General features: G+C 47.3%; 1 protein-coding gene across 3 annotated transcripts in view; it reads left to right on the top strand.

Moving 5' to 3' along the window:
* Ninl (ninein like) overlaps positions 1 to 18851 on the top strand; it is an 87575-nt gene that overhangs the window by 58757 nt on the left and 9967 nt on the right. For 2 of the 3 annotated variants that reach the window (XM_060383114.1, XM_060383113.1), the window contains exons 9-17: positions 1754 to 1890; positions 2649 to 2789; positions 6216 to 6390; positions 7284 to 7394; positions 7510 to 7590; positions 10141 to 10273; positions 12208 to 12314; positions 12830 to 13137; positions 15975 to 17051. In XM_060383114.1, coding sequence (XP_060239097.1) covers positions 1754 to 1890; positions 2649 to 2789; positions 6216 to 6390; positions 7284 to 7394; positions 7510 to 7590; positions 10141 to 10273; positions 12208 to 12314; positions 12830 to 13137; positions 15975 to 17051 — 2270 coding nt within the window. The remainder of the gene's footprint in view (positions 1 to 1753; positions 1891 to 2648; positions 2790 to 6215; positions 6391 to 7283; positions 7395 to 7509; positions 7591 to 10140; positions 10274 to 12207; positions 12315 to 12829; positions 13138 to 15974; positions 17052 to 18851) is intronic. The other variant, XM_060383115.1, reaches the window with a different exon arrangement.

Raw genomic sequence — 18851 nt, 5'->3', positions numbered from 1 at the left:
CAGGCAGGTCTCTGTGAGTTCGAGGCCAGCCTGTTCTATAGAGCGTGTTCCCAGGACAATCAAGGCTACACAGAGAAACTCTGTCTCAAAAAATAGGCCAGGGGAGATGGCTCAGTTGGTAAAGTACTAGCTACAAATGCATGAGGAGTTGAACATTTATAATCCCAGCCCTGCTGAGGCAGAGACAAGAGGATCCTTGGGGTTTGGCTCAGTGGCCTGCCAATTTAACCTACTTGAAAACCCCAGGTGATAACAAAAGAACCTGTCTCAAAATAACAACAGCAGCCACCCTGACCCCCAAATCTAGGTGAATGACACCTGAAGAAGAATGCCATTGGCTTTTTTCTGTGAGTGTGCCCTGCCACACAAATAAGCACCTGTGTGCCACGAGCCTCTTGGGGAGTTTCTCCAAGCACAGAAAAATAAATGTGTTTATACATTTTAGTTTAATTTTCCTAGTATTGGTATCATACTGTGTCACTGTTAATTTATGCAGTCCTTACTTGCTAGTAGACAGGTAGGTTTATCCATTACTTCCACGCTCATCTCAGCATCTAAAATATATCAGTTTCCCTGTGCTTATGCTGACATTGCTCTGTAGAGTTGATTCTAGAAGCTATAAACTTACTGTTTCAAAACCTTGTTTCTACCTCGTGAATTCTAGGAATATAGGCATGAGGCACCACTCAGCTTTATTATTTTGTTTTTGGTATATGTTCGTGTGTGTCTGCCTGTGTGTGTTCATGTGCACATGCCTGCACATAAACATGTTTATGTACATGCCATGATGCACATGTGGAGGTCAGAGGATATCAGTCCTTGCCTTCTGTTTTGTTGGAGACAAACTCTTTTGTTTATAAGTGCATATACCAAGTGGCTGTGAGCTTCAAGGGATCCTCCTGCCTTCCACCAGGTAATGCTGCCATTACAGATGTGAGCTACAGCAACAAGCTTGCTTGAGTTTTAGGCATTCAAACACTTAAGGTTCTCACACTTATGCAGCAAGTACTTTATGCATTGACCCATCTCCACGGCTCTCCAGGGCAGTTCTGATGGCTCTTAGATGAGCAGCTGTTATTGTGACATATTTCTGTAACTTTTCTGACCCTAACTCCATCTGGGGATCCTGCAAGGAAGGGTGCATTTGTGTGGCTCCCAGCACTACTGTGTCTATGGGCTATGTGGTGAGACCTTTTTATATACACAAAAAGGAGCTTTTCGGGGGCCTGGGTGGCCCCAAGGAGTTGCACATGAAGTATCAGGGGGCTATATCAGGACTTAGGTCTTTCCTCTTCTGTTTTATGATGGTTTGGGCTGTAGGGAAATCCTCTTTACATGGGTGTTCCTAAGGCTTAGCTTGTCCTTAAAATTGTTGGTTTCAGAGGGGGAAAGGGCCCCATTCCCCAGTTTTCCTTTTCAGTTCATGTGATGTGTTGAGGTGGGATGTGCTCCTACTACATCTTATATTTTGTTTAGGAAGAAGAACTCTGTCCATTGGTGGGATTGTACCCACCAATGTAATGGGGTCTTGGGGATCACAGTGTGATGTGGAGGCCCAGTTTTGAAAGCCCGCTTGTGTTACTAGGGTTGAGGAAGAGCACCCCAACAGCCAGAGTCACTTTCAGACAGGAAAGGGGCCGGTGCATAAGGTAGTAGCCACTATGGGTATGGGCCCCTGAGCTGTCACAGAGCAAAGAGTGCATTTGGAGAAGTTGCTCACTCCCCTTTGCCTTCGGGGACTTGCTGATTCCAGAGCCTGGACTTCAGTGTGGATGAGAAGGTGAACCTCTTAGAGCTGACCTGGGCCCTTGACAATGAACTCCTAACAGTCGATGGTGTCATCCAGCAGGCAGCCCTGGCCTGCTACCGCCAGGAACTGAGCTACTACCAGTAAGAGCCCATGAGGGAATGGGATAAGGTCCCTCTGGCTGGGTCCACCTCCCCGGGTACTTCAGGTCATAACTTCCCTGCTTTATTTCAGTCTCCCCTGATGGCTCCCAGTCTGCCTGTTCCCTGCTTTCCTGCCCTTGTAAGGAGAGCTCAGATGAAGAGAGCAGAGGAGGCCTGAGGGTCCACAGCTGCCCACTGCCCACTGCTGCTACTATTGGATTATGTGTCCCTAGAATTAAAGATTACCAGTGCGGGGCTGGAGAGATGGCTCAATGGTTAAGAGCACTGTCTGCTCTTCCAACTCCCAACATCCACATGACAGCTCATAGCTGTCTGTAACACCAGCTCAATGAATCTGATACCCTCATACCAATGCACTCAAAATAAAATTAAGTAAATTCTTCTTATTATTTTTTTAAAGATTACCAGTACATCCCAAATGTGAGGTCATGCTTAGAAATCCATATGTCTGGGACCTCATTCAGCCACTTTTATGATGTTTTAAGATTCGTACTTGGCCCTCATCCTGCCGGTTCTGTAGCTCACTGTTGTGGAGGCAGAGACCCTATGGTTTGAGAAGGACCCTGCTTCCAAGAGCAGCCAAGGGATCTCTGGCTAAGGCTAGCAACTGAGGAAAAGGAAGGCCATTTAAATACTAATCTTCTCGATGGGGTGGTTCAACTTACTGTTGAGGCTGTCATTTGGCCTCTCTTTACATGTGTACTGGTAAAATGTCCCATCTGTTCTTCCCATGGCAGAGGGCAAGTGGAGCAGCTGGTGCATGAGCGGGACAAGGCGAGGCAGGACCTGGAGAAAGCTGAGAAGAGGAACCTGGACTTTGTGAGAGAGATGGACGACTGCCATTCTGCCTTGGAACAGCTCACGGAAAAGAAAATCAAGTAGGTTTTGGGCCCACAACTATAGCTCCTGGGCTGCCACAGCAATGATCCTTCCCCAGCCAGGGACAGTCAGCGCTGCTGCCCGTTGAGGTGATCTTGCCATTTTACTGGAGCCAGTGGAAGTTGGGACGACTTTTGGGAATATTTGTTTTGACAGGAAGTATCCTGCTTTTTGTGGTGTGGGTACAGTGACCCCTGGTGTCCCCTGTGTGCCTGTGGCCATGAAGAAAATCCTAGTTCTGTCCTTGAGTTTATCAGGGTCTGTCTTAACTAGAGTTGTCTGTATTGCAAGATGGTGGGTAATTTGGGAGGAAAAGCACCAGGACTGATCCGTAAGGGTCAGTGAGAGAAGGTGGCTCAATGGGCCAAAACACAAAAACACAGTTACCTCTTGGGTTTATTAACCAGATGTTGGAGGAAACCCCTGGCATGAAGGTTTCTAGGGCTACAGCATGGAAGGAACATCCCCAGCTCCACTATGGGAGGCAGCCTCAGCTACGTGGCCATCTGTCTGATGCTTTTACTCAATATGGGCCAGAGAGTGCTGGTTGCTTTCCCATATTCTCCATCTTGGGTTGGGCACTCAGGTAGGAGAGGCCTGCCCAAGGCCAGATCCCAATCCTGTTGGGCCTGAACCCTTCAGCGGTTCCACCCCTGTGGGCTGAACTGGGTGTGGCCAGTTCTGCATCTGTATGCTTAGCACTGAGCGCAGCACCTGTCACCTGTTGCAGTGTGGCCTGCATTGCATGAGGGGAGAAAAAGGGAAGGCGGTTCATGAAGAATGGGTGTCCACTTGCTGAAGCACTGCAATGTCATTTTACCTCCTTTGATGTCCTTAAGGTTTGCCACAGCCATATCACTTTTACTTTACTCCCGAGTGCTGTTTCCAGAGTAGTTTCAGGGCTGCTCCTACCCATTTCTTGTGTGTGACACTGGAACCTTAATGTTTCCTTTCCAGGATCTCTTCATCCTAGCAGTATGGGGAACAGTCCTACCTCTAAGAACCATTCTCTCAGGTCATGCACCAGCCGCTGTCCAGCCCTGAGTTAGTGGTGGTCACAGAAAATTCTCCTGTTTAAACATTGTGTTCCAACACTGAAAGCAAAATGAATGTGGATCCTAGTTTGAGTCATAGAACTAATCTATCTAGTCAGCATGTCTAGGGCTTGGTTCTCTCCTAGTCATCCAGGATAATTTGGTGATGTGTCTCTTAGGGGGGGTTGGTCAGAGGAGCATAAACTCTGTGTGTTTATATACATGAGTGAATGTGAGATGGGGGTATGATACATGTGCCTGCAGGTGTGTCTACATGTAGAGATCAAAAGTCAGCCGTAGGGCATTCATCTTGTTTGAGGAGACAAGGTTGCTCATCTGCTTGGAACTGGCTGATTAGGCTAGGCTGGATCCCAGCCAGCCCCAGGGATCTTTCTGTCTTTGATTTTCTGGAGTTGGGATTTTAGGTATGCAGTACCATGCCCAACTTTTTGCGTGGGTTCTGGGAAACTGAGGTCTTCATGCTTGCACAGCAGGTGACCAACTGAGAGAGCTAGCTCTGTAGCCCCAGAGGATCATAAATAGTATCTGAAGTAGTATTTCTGTGTATGAGTCCACTTGAGGGATGTATGGGGATGCTGAGTGAAGCCCATGTCTGTGGATGTCATCGCATGGCATAGGGAATTAATAGTAGGTTTCTGTAAACAGCTTTCATGGTTAGGTTTTTACTCCCACAGATACAGTGAGAAATACATATTTGTTATAGAAAATTTAGAAAACATGAGGTAAAACCAGAAGCTCCCTTTCTAGAGGTTATCTTTGTCTCTTTTTCATAAATGTGTCATTATTTACAAGATGACACTGCAGGAAGCTGAGCAGATGGCTCGGTGAGTTCAGTGCTTGTTAAATAAGTATGCAGACCTGAGTCTAGATCCCCAGCACCCATGTAAAAAGCCAGTTACAGTAGTCACGTGTATAACCCCAGACCTGGGAGCAGACAGGGAGTGGAGACAAGTAGGTTCCTGAAGCTTGCTGCCCAGAGCCATTCTAGCGGAACCACAAGCTCCAGACTCGGTGACAGACCTCGTCATAAATAATAATGTGGAGAAACAATGAGGAAAACACTTGATGTTGACTTGTGGCTTCCATGTGCTCATGTGCATGCACACCTGCAAGAGCACACATGCACACACGCACACATGCACACACTCTTCTCTGATGGCTGCAGAGATCCCACTGTAAGTGTGTAGTCCTTTATTCACTTTCTTTTGGTTGTGCATTTCTAAGGTTTTAAAATGGGGTGAAAGGGCCAGATATGATAAAATGTATTATAGAAATATCTTTTCTAGAGCTCAGGACTGAACCCAGGGTCTTTTGCTGGGCAAGAGCTCTACTGCTGAGCTAAATCCCCAACTCTTAAAATAACTTCAAAAAAAAAAAAAAAAAACAAAAAATTGTGTGGTATGGTGGTGTTTGCCTTTGATTTCAGCACTTAGGGAGGCAGAGGCACGTGGATTGCTTGGAGTTCAAGGCCAGGCTGGTCTACAAAGTGAGTCTAGGATAGCCAAATGCTACACAGAGAAACCCTGTCAAAAAAAAAAAAAAAAAAAAGATCTCCACATTTGAGCATAAACCAGACTTGTGTCTGAACATAAATCAGATTTGTTGAATCTTTCTCTCTTTCTCTTGTGTCACTGCTGCCCTTCCTCCATCTTCTTCCCTTTTGAGTATTGTTTCTGGAAAGCTCTGAGCTGAGGTAAAAGTTCAGGCTGTCAACTGGAGGATGAACCCACAGCTTCTGTCAGGTTTAGTCACCGACCCTGCTGAAGGCAGAGCAGTGCTCACCACAGTCTAGATCGACTTGGGAAAGCCATGAAGCTGCCACTAGAGTGAAGACTAGGACTCAACCCTGCTTTCCCCACTGTTGGCAGCACCTGGAGAAGACAAGACTAGGATCTGAGGAAGAAGTGCTGGTGCCTGTTCCTCTGATCACTGGGAATTTGCTGTCCACTGGTTTTGTGCAGCCTGGTTCCTAGAGAGGGAGGCTGGCTTTAATGTGCACCTGGCATCAAAGGTCCGCCACAGTGCTACTGTGGACCGTAGCTGCCTGGTGTGATGTGGTACAATGTGGGCACAGTAGGGAGAGCGACAGAGGACATCTAAGGCACCTGCCAGAGATCTATATCTACTTGGCTCACCCCAGGGTTCCGCATGCAGCTTTGAGTACCCACCACCAGCCCAGCCCCTTGTCTGGGGTCAGTTCCACCAGCCCATGAAGGAAGACTACCTAACAATGTGCCTATGTCTGGCATAGGCAGTTTATCTGCTGAGCAGATTGACAGGGTTTCACGGAGGGGCAATTCCAAGGACAGGTTTCTGGAGAAGCAGAGTGATACTTCTAAACGGGACTGTGTATCATGTGCTGTGTTGTAGGCACCTAGAGCAAGAGTACAGGGGAAGGCTGAGCCTGCTACGGTCCGAGGTAGAGATGGAGCGGGAGCTCTTCTGGGAGCAAGCTCGCAGGCAGAGAGCTGTGCTGGAGCAGGATGTGGGCCGCCTCCAGGCTGAGGAGACCAGTCTCCGAGAGAAACTGACATTGGCCCTGAAGGTAGGTGGAATGCATCCCTGATAGAAACTGTGATGGCACATGTTGGCAGAGCAGAATGATATCAAGCTCTCACCCAAAGTAGGAGGTCTTGGCTTTAATCCATCTTTCTCTGTTCTGAGGCATGTGAACTCAAAATCAGAGTTAGTCAGCTACCACAACCAGCATGGCTGCATTCCTGGAGTCTAGAAACACCTCTAGGCACTGCCTGACATATGGCCTGGGTTCACAGTCTGGAACAGACACAACTTTTAGTGTTTTGGTAAATGTCCTTGTACCTGCTTTGCCTTGGGCTCCTAAAAGCTATCTTAGCTGTGTGAACAGCCAAGTTCCAGAAGCACTACCCCCGGAGCCTTCTTACTGCTCTGTTCCCAGCTTCTTTTCCTTTGCTAATGTCTAAGGGCCTCTGTGGTCTCTTTCCCTCCCATTCCTGCTTCCAGCAGCCACTGCCCATTGTGGTAGCAGTATCCAGACATAACTCTCTTGACCCTTCTCAGCACAGCCCTTGTCTTCAGATACCTGCTCACACTGTGCTGGACCTCTGAGCTGTTTTGATACAACTTCAAACCTGTCATTTTAAAAGCAGCTCAAAAATGATGCTTTACCAATCCTTTCTTTTGTCACTCATGAACTTTCTGAACATGGGAGTGGGGCCAAGAAAAAGCGAGACAGTGGGGAAGCAATCATTTGGTTTGTCAAAGGAGGTTGTAAGTTCCAACAGCACACCCTGCCTGCTTAGTGCAGAAGCAGCAGGCACCCACATGCCTGCCTTTCTCAGGGCTTTTCCTGAAAAATGCTGCTGGGAACAAGCCTCCACCATACTGAACAGTGACAAGGAGACTTGTCATTGTCTTTCCCTGTGTCCTGAGCCCAGCCCATACCCATCTGTCTCCTAGGAAAACAGTCGATTGCAGAAGGAGATGATAGAAGTGGTGGAAAAGCTTTCGGATTCAGAGAAGCTGGTCCTACGCCTGCAGAGTGACCTTCAGTTTGTGCTGAAGGACAAGGCAAGCCTTTTTGCTATTCAGAGCAGCACCTGTGGGCAGTGGATCAGAGTCAGGGCATCACAGCCTGTCTTCCTATGGACCCTGATGTACTGGTGTGCACATTTCTCTCTTTCAGCTGGAACCTCAGAGCATGGAGCTTCTGGCTCAGGAAGAGCAGTTCACAGCCATCTTGAAAGAGCACGAGCTCAAGTGCAGGGTGCGTGCTTTCCCTGAGTCCGCTTACCCATCTTGCACATCCCTGAGTCCTGTTCTACAGCTTGCCCTAGAGCAGTGACAGGAAGGGTAGACCTGCTATACAGAACTATGAGGTGGCAGAGACTCCCTGTCTTAAGGGCCCAGTGGCCACGTGAGACCTCACCTCTCTTCACTCCTTGGTCTACAAGTGACTGCAGGAGCTTCTTTTCCAGCAAGAACTTCTTATTCGGGCTATGGTCAGCCATGTACGGGCATTGCTTAGTTGTGCTGCAGATATTCCAGTGACTAGTCAAATCCCAGGACAGTAGGTGTTCTCTGACTGTACTTCCTGGATGAATCTTCTTAAAGAAATTTCAGTGCAGGAAGAACAGAAAGGAAAATCAGAGTTGACATGGCTCACTACTAATTACTGAAAAGACTTACAAAAAGATATATAAAGTGATTCATCACAAATCAGAGTTAGTCAGCTACCACAACCTTATAACAATAACAAATCCTTATTACCCAGCTTTTAGTTAGGCTTAATGTACCAGAAGTTAACTGATGGAAAACTTACTAGGAGAGGCATATGTGAGGTTAAAGCTGGACACTATAAAAACTGCGCTGGAAGCTGGATGTACAGTAGTGTGCCTAGCGAATGCAGGAACTGATGCAGGAGGATAGCTTGCACCCAAGAGCTAAAGGCCAACCTTAAGCCAAGCACCTGCCTGTAATCCTAGAACCTGAGAGGTGGAAGCCAGAGGATTAGTTCAGACTATTCCATATTTGACTACACTGCCAGTTGGAAGCCAACTTGGGCTGCCTGCAACTGTGTCTCCAGCCCATGACCCCCAACCTACAAAAAACCAAATACAGGGTAGCCTGAAAAATGTAAAATGTCTCAAAAAATGTAAAAAAATGTCTCAAAAACAAACAAGCAACAACAGACTTATAGGAGCCATAGGTCCACTAGCTCCTTCCTTCACAGGCATCAAGGAGACTAAAACAGTAGCTTGGTGTACAATATCAGGAACTGTCATGACTGTTAATTCAGTAGACACTTTCCTAGTCTTGGAATAACACTGTTGATTCTAGACTCGCCTTCATAGGCAACATTGCCAAGTGACCACAGATAAGTAATATGGGTGCTCAGGTAATGGGCACTTAACATTTAAGTGAGGTTGTAGCTCATCAGTAGACCCCCATATATACCATGCATAAGTCCTGCATCTGGTCTCAAAGCCAAAATACAACAAACCCACTCAATAATAAACCCCACTGACAGAGATAGAAAGTCTAAGGAGGTCAGTAGACTTTACTATTCAGACATTTCTTTTTCTGTTTTTACTGTGATAATGAAAATATGACAAACAGGATTAAATATAGCTATCCTAAGACATTACTAAAGAATGGGGATAAAGCTGGTTTTAGTTACATCAGATACTTTACAGCTCCATTGACTATAAGGCTTTCCTCTGAGACGATTCATGCTGAAAATCTGTAGCTATTTCTGGGGATACCAATATAGGCATTGTTATGATACCCAAGAGTTATAAAATAATCTTACATGATAAGAAAATTGATCCACATTGCAGAAGGCTGTGAAGAACCAGACAGAAAACAAACTTGGAAATGGGACTGCTACTGTTTGTGTATGTCTTTAGTTCCTTTTCCTGTCATCTATCTTATCTTAGACTCCCTCCAGATGGAGTGCCCGACAAATTGAGTAGGTACGTGACCTTGGAAAACAGGTGGCCTTGCTTTTAGGGCCCTCTGCTTGGGGCAGTCTCAGAACTGTAAATATGAGCCTACAGCCAGGATTCATTGTTGTCATACTTTCCAAGATTTTGCAGGGTGCCAAACCTCCCAGGAAAGTGAGCTAGAAGCTTCTTTTCCTGTCCTTTTAATATGCAAGTATCTGAGCCTGCCCATCTAGACATAGTTCATTAAAGTGCAAATAAGGTGATGCTTGTCACAAATGCAGACTCTTCATCCTCATCAGAGGATATCTCTCCCAGCCTAGTTTCTTATTGCCCAGCAACCTGTACGCCATTAGGCTTTTGCTTTCCAGATAATGTCTTTTCTCTCTACCAAGTGCATCACTGCTCCATAGCATTTAATGTAAAACAAATGGCTAACAGCTCTAGAACCCCATACCAGTTCCACAGCAGTTGAGAGGAGAGAGCAAACACATAGGTCCAGGCATGTCCCAAGATGTTGATGCCCATACATGTGCCATGCCATCACTCTGGTGGTAAGTAGTACCTGTTGAGAATTTTGTGTTTTTCTCACAGCCTCAATTTTACTTTCTTCCTTGAGCCCCTTTCATATATCCAGTGATGTAAGCACAAGAAAGTTAAGAAATGGTTTCCTCTGTTTTGCTAGGACCTTTAGGTAGTTTAGAACCTTAAGTCTAGGTTTAGTGTTACACGCTCAAAGCCCAGAATCCACACCCACCTGTATGTCTAGCCTGTAGTAGATGCTCACTGCAGATAGGGCTGATCTTGGATTTGGCCTCCCAAGGCTAAGTGGCTGCAGCAGCTGGAGGAGGTATCTGGCTCTGCCCACACAGGACCTACAGGACCGTAACGATGAATTACAAGCAGAGTTAGAAGGCCTTCGGGTGCGGCTGCCCAGGAGTCGACAGAGCCCCTCGGGGACCCCAGGCACCTGTAGAAGGCGGCTCCCTGGACGTGGCCCAGCAGGTAGGAGCTCAGTCCTGAGGGTAAAGTGAGAGTGTAACTCCTGGACATGACCACAAGGCTGGACATGAATTTAGCACACCAGAGGTCAAAGATAAGGAGAGGAGGGTGGAAAAATTTGTAGAAGTCACAAAAGTTATAATTACCTGACCCTACAGGGGACAAATTTACCATAGGGGCATATTTCTGCAGTTGATCCTATGAGATCATAGGCAACTCTGTGACAGGGCTAGACATGGAAAGCCATATAGCAAGGTGGGTAATAATAGGCATGAAATATTCCCAGTCGAGAGAGTCCTGGCTACTGGGTTCAGTGGAAACCACTTTGGAGTTTCTTCTGCTGTTGGGCAGTTGAGTCAAGGCAAGGGCCCATGTTTAAGTGTTCTTGGTCTTTTCTAGAGACCAAGGTGCGTATGTGTGGGTGTTGTGGAAATGCCACAGTCCTTGTGGAGGATGGGGGTACTTGGCTGCTCTCTGGCCTCTGCCTGGTTGTACCAGGCAGTCATTAGTGCAATCACTCCAGCTCTGCAGCATCATGTGACACTCATGGCCTCCATCTCTCTGCTGCCCATGGAATCCAGCAACCCTGACTACCCCCACTCCAGTTACACTTCGACAGTCCAAGCCGCTCAGCATTGTTCCCCAGTCTCTGAGAGCTCTAGCATTTTTATACCTTCTCAAGAATCCCCAGAATTCTAAACATAAACTAACTGGCAAAATCTTGCCTCTGCTAGAGCTTAAGGCAGGTAATTGTCAGCTGTTGTGGGACAATCTGAAGCAGCCTTATATCTCACACTTGGGATTAAAGCGAAAACATAGTCCCAATATTTCAGTGTTTTTATTTAAAGAGACCAAAAATTCTCATTATAGGGTGCAGTCACCTGAGCGTGCTGTTCATCCAGGAGCTCTGCCTTGCCAGAGGGTAGAGCATGATGGTTTCTCCTCTGGTGTTTCACATGCTCAGAACCTGAATTGCTGTGAGCATGTGGCCCTGGTCAGGAGTGCAGGGATAGACCTTTGTGAAGCTGTTCACATTTTTCTCTGCATCCACTAGAACCTTCATACCACATTGATTTCCAGGGCTGGACTTAGGTGACTGGACCCTGTATAACAGTATGCTGTGAAAACAGATCACACAGAATCACCAAGAAAGCACAAGACAAAGACTGAATGTGTGCACCCGTGCATACATGTGAACATGTTCAAGAGTGTGGAGGCTTGGGCTAGGAAGCTTTACACAGTAGGAAGGTAGTGGACCTGTCATCATTCTGTCTTCCCATTTCCTCTGTGCTCCTGATACCATGTGGAGCCAGGTTTTAAATGCAGTGACTATGCCATCTGATGAGGATCTCTCTGAGAATTAAAGGACCTGATGAATCTATGGGAGCCTTCAGGTTTCCTTAGTAACCAGTGATATGTAAAGACTTGAACCTTGCTGGAGAATGGGTTAGAGGTTAAGAGCACTGTTGCTTTTGCAGAGGACCTGGGCTCAGTTCCTAGCAACCACAAAGTAGCTCACAATTGTCTGTAACCCCAGTTCCAGAACATCTATCTACCGTGGATCTCTGGCCTCCACGGGCATTGCTTATACATGGTGCACACATACATGCAAAACACACATATCATAAAATACAGATATGTTTTAGTGTCAACTTGAAAAACACAGTTTGACCATTTCTGCTGTCCAGAGTCCTCAACCATGGAGCCTCTGGAGGGCAGAGTGACCCTTAGCTACTGGCCCTACATTCTTTTATATGGTGAAGGTGGAGGACAGAATGAACGTCTTGCTGGACCTGCACTCACATATGTTTACAGGTGGAAAGCTGCTTTGTTAGGTGATGGTGAGGGGCTAGAAGCCACCTAGAGGTTAGATGAAAGGGTCAGGAAGACACTGGATGCCTCCTAGGCATAATGTTACAGTGTCCTCCTCTTTGCAGGCAATCTGTTTGTAGGTGACTCTACTCCCATGAGTTTGGAGACAGAGATAATGGTGGAACAGATGAAAGAACATTACCAAGAGCTGAGAATGCAGCTGGAGAACAAGGTAGGGATTTTGGACCCTAGGCTGCAAAGCCGTGTATCTAGCTCCTCGGACTGCTAAGCAAGGCAGGCCACTCTGTTCCTCTGTTGTGTCCTTGTATTCCCTGGCAGATATGCTGGAAGCTTCTGACCTGGCCTTGCCTCTATATGTGGATTATTTCCTGTACCCTAGGGCTTCCAGGATATGGAGTGCTATCTCACTGGTCTTGTAATGGCTCCTTAGTGGTCATACCCTCTGAACTCATGGTACTTGCCAGATGCTTGGTCAACCTTGGTCCCAAGTCTCCTGAGCCAACCTGTTGAACCTACCTCAGGGCTACTGTCAAGGGGTGGTATAGGCACACTGCATACTCCGGTGACATCACTCTCTTGCTGTCCCTTTTTCTAGATCCTGGGCCCTAGTCAGGTCTGGGTCATAGGTTCTTTGAGTATCCTGCCTGATATTTTCCTGTTCATGGGTCATGCTGCTTGCATGTTGTTGCTAGGACGTCCTAATTAGCACTGCTCATCTTTCTTCAGGTAAATTACTATGAGAAGGAAATTGAGGTCATGAAGAGAAACTTTGAGAAGGATAAAAAGGAGATGGAGCAGGCCTTCCAGCTTGAGATCAGCGTGCTGGAGGGTCAGAAGGCAGATCTGGAGGCCCTGTATGGCAAGTCACAGGAGGTCATCCTGGGCCTGAAGGAGCAGTTGCAGGATGCAGCACGAAGCCCTGAGCCTGCCCCTGCCGGCCTGGCCCACTGCTGTGCACAGGCACTGTGCACTCTGGCCCAGCGGCTGGAAGTGGAGATGCATCTGCGACACCAGGACCAGCTGCAGCAGATAAGGTTTGGGATGAGCTTTTTTGTTCAAGGCTGCTCACCAAGAACCAGAATCTGACCGTAGGCTTATGTTAGTGCCTGGGAACAGGCAAATTTCCTCCTGACGAGGGCTCAGAGAACACATTCCTATATAAAGATAATCACCTTGGGCCATGGGGCAGTTTGCTGTGTGGTGTTTGGACTCTGTTCTTTTCCTCCTCCTTGTTGCCTGGTCATAAGATAATGTGTTCCCCATCACTAAATATTGAGGATATTAGAGGATATATGTATTAGGGTTGTCTAAAGGAACATAAAGGAAAAAATACACACAGAGACATATTAAAAGAGGCTTTCAAGCTGGGTGTGTTGGCGCATTCCTGTAATCCCAGCACTCTGGGAGGCAGATGCAGGAGGATCTCTGTGAGTTTGAGGCCAGCCTGGTCTACAAAGCAAGATCAGGACAGCCAAGGCTACACAGAGAAATATTGTCTCGAAAAAATCCAAACCAAAACAAAATCCAACAACAACCAAGAGAAAAAAAAAAAAAAAGGATTTCTTAGAGTGGCTTACAGGCTGTGGTGTGGCTAGTCCAACAATTGCTTTCTGTCAGTGGAAACACCAAAATTCTAGTAGTTCAGTCCTTGAGGCTGGATTTCTCAGCTGGTCTATGGTGGAATTCTGAAGAAGGAGGTTCTAATACTAGTGAAGGAAAGCCTCAGCAACAGGGTAGATGACTATGCCAGTGAGTGAAGGGCAAGCAGGCAAAAAAGCAAAAGCTCCCTACTTCCATATCCTTTGATATGGGCTGCCACCAGAAAGTGTGGCCAGATTTAGGGTAGGCCTTCTCACCTCATATGATCAAGAAAATCCCTCACAGATGTACCCAGTTGCTTGAGTTTTAGTCAGTTGCAAATGTAGCAAGGTTGACAACCAATATTAGCCATCACAGCAGTCAAGGAAGAAAAATCCAGAGGACCCTCTAAATAGAAAGAAAGTTAATTTGGGAGAAAAGTCTTGGAGAGTTAAAATATTTGTACCAAGAAGGGAAAGGGCCTCTTGGAAAATCTGAATGTAGTGTTTCATTGTGTCCGTTACCTGCCCTCTGTTTCTTGAGGCCAATTTGGTAGGGTCAGTTCTTGGTTATTAGAGACACACCCAGTGGAAGTTGGCATCCCCCCCCCAAAAAAAATGGCCCTTTCTACTGTAATACCAGGATCACAGGACCCTCAGAGACCACCAGAAGATGACTTGATGCAACAGCAAGAGAGCTTTATTACGACAGCAGTCGAACTCAGGGCCCACGTCTCACTGACACAGCAGTAGAGAAGTGGGACCTCGAGCTCTGAGTGAGCAGGGGGTTTCCATGACAGCAAGCAGGGGGGCACATGCCTTGACATTATAGGATTAGGCAAAAGTTAGAGGGTCGAGGTGACCTTCTCTGAAGCACATAATCACAATTGCCTAAGGCATATAATCACAATTGCTATTCTTCTAAACTATATCTGAAACATTGGGGAGAATTTTCCCAGCCAATTCCCAACCGATTCTCATTGATTATTGCCAGGGAGATTGTCTCTATTTTTTATGAAATATTTATTCTGTGATATTTCCTGGAGGTTGTTGCTAGGAGAGTTAACTTTGTTTTCTGCCAAGTGTACATTCTGTGATATTTCCTGGTACCTGAGTTCAGCTCCCAGTCAAGGTAGCTCTTAATTTCAAAATGAAGTTATACCCAGGGTAACTTAAACTCTTCACTACCTCCTGTCCTGACCACCCTCATGTCAGGAGCCTAGAGCCTCCTACTGGCTAGACTAAGCAGATGGTTCAGTTGGGTGTTATCTAGGGGCTTGGATGGGTCCAGATGATGACAGTGAAGGGACCCAGTCCTGTCATTATGCTGACAGCAACAGCTCAAGTGGCTGTCATGAGGGTGTCAGTTCCTATTGAAGTTCAGTGTCCTTGGTGAGAGTAGCCAGAAAACATGGCAGGGGAAAGGGGAAATGGAAAGAATCAGAGCTTCCTCTCCTTCCCATCAGGGTGTGATAACAGCAAAGACAGTCAGGGCAATGGACCTGAGGGGACTGACTGTTGCAGGCTTCAAGTCACATCACTCTCCAACCTTTAAGCAATTACCTCTTCAACATGAGGATTTTGTTAAGGGACTGGAACAATGCTCCTTTTGGACCCTGTGTGGTGCCTGAAGGCTGGGGTACAGGAGCCCTCCTGCTCGCAGCCAGGATGTGCCAGACTCTTCCTTCCCAGTTTGCTGCTCAGCTGGGCACCTGGTAGCTTCTCTTTACAGTTGGAACCACACCTAGTCCAGGTACTTGTGGCCCCCTGCTGAGGCCAGAGTGCACAGCGAGCCTCATGTTGGCTGTGTCTGTGTAGCCCTCCCCCACTCCTACATTCTCTCCAGTCTCCCCAGGCTGATGAGGCCCGAGGCCAAACTGCTTATAGGATTTTCAAGGGAATTTTTGACTCTGGCTCAATTTTACCTGTTGCACTAACACTTGGGACCAGTGCTGCTCAGTAGCACTCAGTGCAAGGCCTCCCACCATGCTTGACTGAGCACTTGCAGTGTGACCAAGAACAGGAACTTTAATTGTGCCTGATAGTAACCTGAATTATCTTTAAGCTGTCAGACATGGTGAGTGATTCTGTACTGCCTTCTGTGTGTAGTCCTGTGGACTCCACAAAGGACTCCAGGGAAGGAACAGGATATCATGACAAAGTAGGTACAGAGAGAAAAGTTGTGGGGTTAGTTACAGTCTTAGAGCAGAAGTTCAAGTGGCTTTTTCTTCCACGAGTGGTAGGGCCTGGGATTCAGCTGTCAGAACCCAAAGTGTATAACTGTGTTTCTGTAGGAGGGAGGCAGAAGAGGAGCTGAACCAGAAACTGTCATGGTTGGAAGCCCAGCATGCTGCCTGCTGTGAGAGTCTGTCCCTGCAGCATCAATGTGAGAAGGACCAGCTGCTGCAGGCGCACCTGCAGCGAGTCAAGGACTTGGCTGCTCAGCTGGACCTGGAGAAGGGGTGGCGGGAGGAGAGGGAAAAGGAGGTCCTGGCACACTGTCGGAGGCAGCAGTTGAAGCTGCAGGCTGTGATGAGTGAAGAGCAGGCACGAATCTGTAGGTCGTTCACCCTGGAGAAGGAGAAGCTAGAACAGACCTACAGGGAGCAGGTGGAGGGACTTGTACAGGAGGCAGATGTACTTCGTGCTCTCCTGAAGAATGGAACCACTGTTATGAGTGACCATCAAGAAAGGATACCCAGCTTCATGTCCCTGGTTCCAGACATCAGGCAGCAGCCACCAGCCCAGCAAACTGTCAGCCCCGATGGAAGGACAGGGGCACCAGCAGAAGAGTGGCCTAGCCAAGGGAAAGCTGTGGGGAGGGATCTTCCTAGCTGGCCTTGTAGTCTAGATGCCATACCAAGCCCAACCCCAGCCCTAGTGCCCAGAAGATCCTCAGAGAGTCTGGGTGTCAGAGATGTCCATCAAGGTCCGCTCAGTGCTGAGGAGGGATCTGTTTCAAAGGAGCCAGAGCCTCCTGTCAGACCCCAAACAGGCCAGGGCCAGAAGCTGCCCTTGCCTATTCAGCCCCAGATATTGGAGCCATGGTTGGGCCCAGTTGCTCTGGACAGAAAGCCAGCTCCTGTTGGGGTTCAAGGACAGGCTTCAGAGGGGCCGGCTAGGCATGGTGAAAGTGTCGAAGAGACTTGGCTCCAGTTCAGGGAAGGCGCTGCCAGGATGATGCCCTCACGGCCAGGCTCTGAGCTCCCAGACCCACAAGAGACCAAATTCAAGCACCTTGCCACTCCGGAGGAGACAGATGCCAAAGTGATGTCAGAGAGTGAGATAAAAGATGTGAAGACCAAACTTTTGCAACTGGAAGATGTTGTCCGGGCTCTTGAAAAAGAAGCAGATTCCAGAGAGAACTACAGGTTTGTCGCTCCTAGACTTAAAATGCCTATGAAGCCCTCAGACTTGTCTCTAGTGACTACTGCACTGTATCCCCAATTGTAAGCTCTTGACTGCCAGTGTGGCAGGGTAACTCCCATTACTTGTACAGGAATCACAAGCCTATCTTGCCTCCTGGCTCCCCTGACTAGGCATCAGCAAGTGGGCCAAGTGAGGAAGAGTAGGTCTTTCTGAGGTGCTCAGCTACCTCTGGTGTCTTCACCCCTCACGTCATGAGAGGCTTCATGTGACTGAAATGTAGGTTTTGGGTATGGCACAGTGACATAGTGTACTTAGCATGTGTGAGGTCCTGTGTTCTGTCCCTAGCACCAAAAAGAAAAAAGTAGAATTTCATGCATGCAAATGTCACTATATAAACAGCTTAAGAAAGCAGACACGGCTTCCTTTCAGTAGGAACTGCTGTTTTCCAGTCATTTGCCAAAATATAAAACCAGGTAGGAAAAGGAGAGGCATTGATATATGTTCTGTTGGAGTTGGGATTTTGTTTTTGTTTTGTTTTGGGCCACATCTGTAGGAATCTGTGAGAAGGGCACTACTGTAGACATCAAAGTACTGTTCAAATAGGAATACCCCATATATGTTAGTGTGGCTGACAGGGGAGAGCCTGCAGTGTCACCCAGCATGCTGCTGGCCCTGCTGTAAACAAGCAAGTTAAGGGTGAGAGTCTCATCAGGAGCATTAATGTGTACTGTGAGTACATTAGTCACCCTGCAAGAGCTGAGAGAGCTTGCTTAGATGGGTGAGGAAAATAGTCAAGAAAAGAGGATGCCAAAGGGAGAGGAACCTATGTTCAGCTGCAGTACTAGTCTGTTCTACCCAAGGAGCTTGCTTTGTGGAAACAGAAAGCTTGGGCTGGAGCCCATCCCCTGTGACTTCATTGTCTAGGAGGGGGAAATGACATGATAGTGGCCCATATGTCTCTGTGTGTGTGTGTGTGTGCGTGTGCGTGTTGTCCTTTAACCTTTATTCAGCACACTGCTCAATAGAGACAGGCTGTAGGTCATTGCAGGAGCCACAAAGTAGGCCACTGAGCCATCTTTCCAGCCCCATTTGTCACTTTTATTAGCTGGCATTCTCCTATGCAGAATTATAGGAAGGGAGAAAGATGGAGGAAAAGGGGGGGGGGGTAGTGCCAGCCTAGATAGTAAGTTTTTCTTAATAAAATTGAAGTGTATGTCAGGCAGTGGTGGCAATTGCCTTTAATCCCAGCACTCAGGAGACAGAGGCAGCCAGGTCTCTGAGTTCAACGCCATTCTGGTCTAAAGAGTAAGTTCCAGGACAGCCAGGACTATGCAGAGAAACCTTGTCTCAAAAAAAAAAAAAACCCTATAAAACTAAAAATGTTTCTAATTGAGGCATGTTTCTTCTTTAAACATTTAAAGCAAAACCAACCAAATCCCAGCACCCTCCAGGCCTACCTACATTGTACCCAAAGGGCTCTGCATTGCCTGCAGGTGTTTGTAGGCGTCTCTCCACACCTTTGCCTCCTAAGCAGGTGACCCTGCTGTAGAGTATTGTCCTCAGTACCACGACTCCTGATAATTCTAGTGTCTGTAGTTCCTGGGGATCTGATTGTGAGTCAGTTAGTTGTTTCTGCTGTCATTCCTGGTGGCCTTTTCATGTGTCTGTTGATCTGTGTGTTCATATTTACTTGAGGCTAGCCTCGAGGAGACCTGAGAGCCTCAGTAGAGGATGCGTTGATGTATTACCTTTGCAGAGAAGTGGAGCACCACTCACCTGAGACTGCCTGGGCCTCTTTCTAT

This window comes from Meriones unguiculatus, chromosome 4, assembly GCF_030254825.1.
Source record: "Meriones unguiculatus strain TT.TT164.6M chromosome 4, Bangor_MerUng_6.1, whole genome shotgun sequence".
Classification (NCBI taxonomy): domain Eukaryota; kingdom Metazoa; phylum Chordata; class Mammalia; order Rodentia; family Muridae; genus Meriones; species Meriones unguiculatus.
This window is presented reverse-complemented; position numbering and strand designations above follow the sequence as displayed.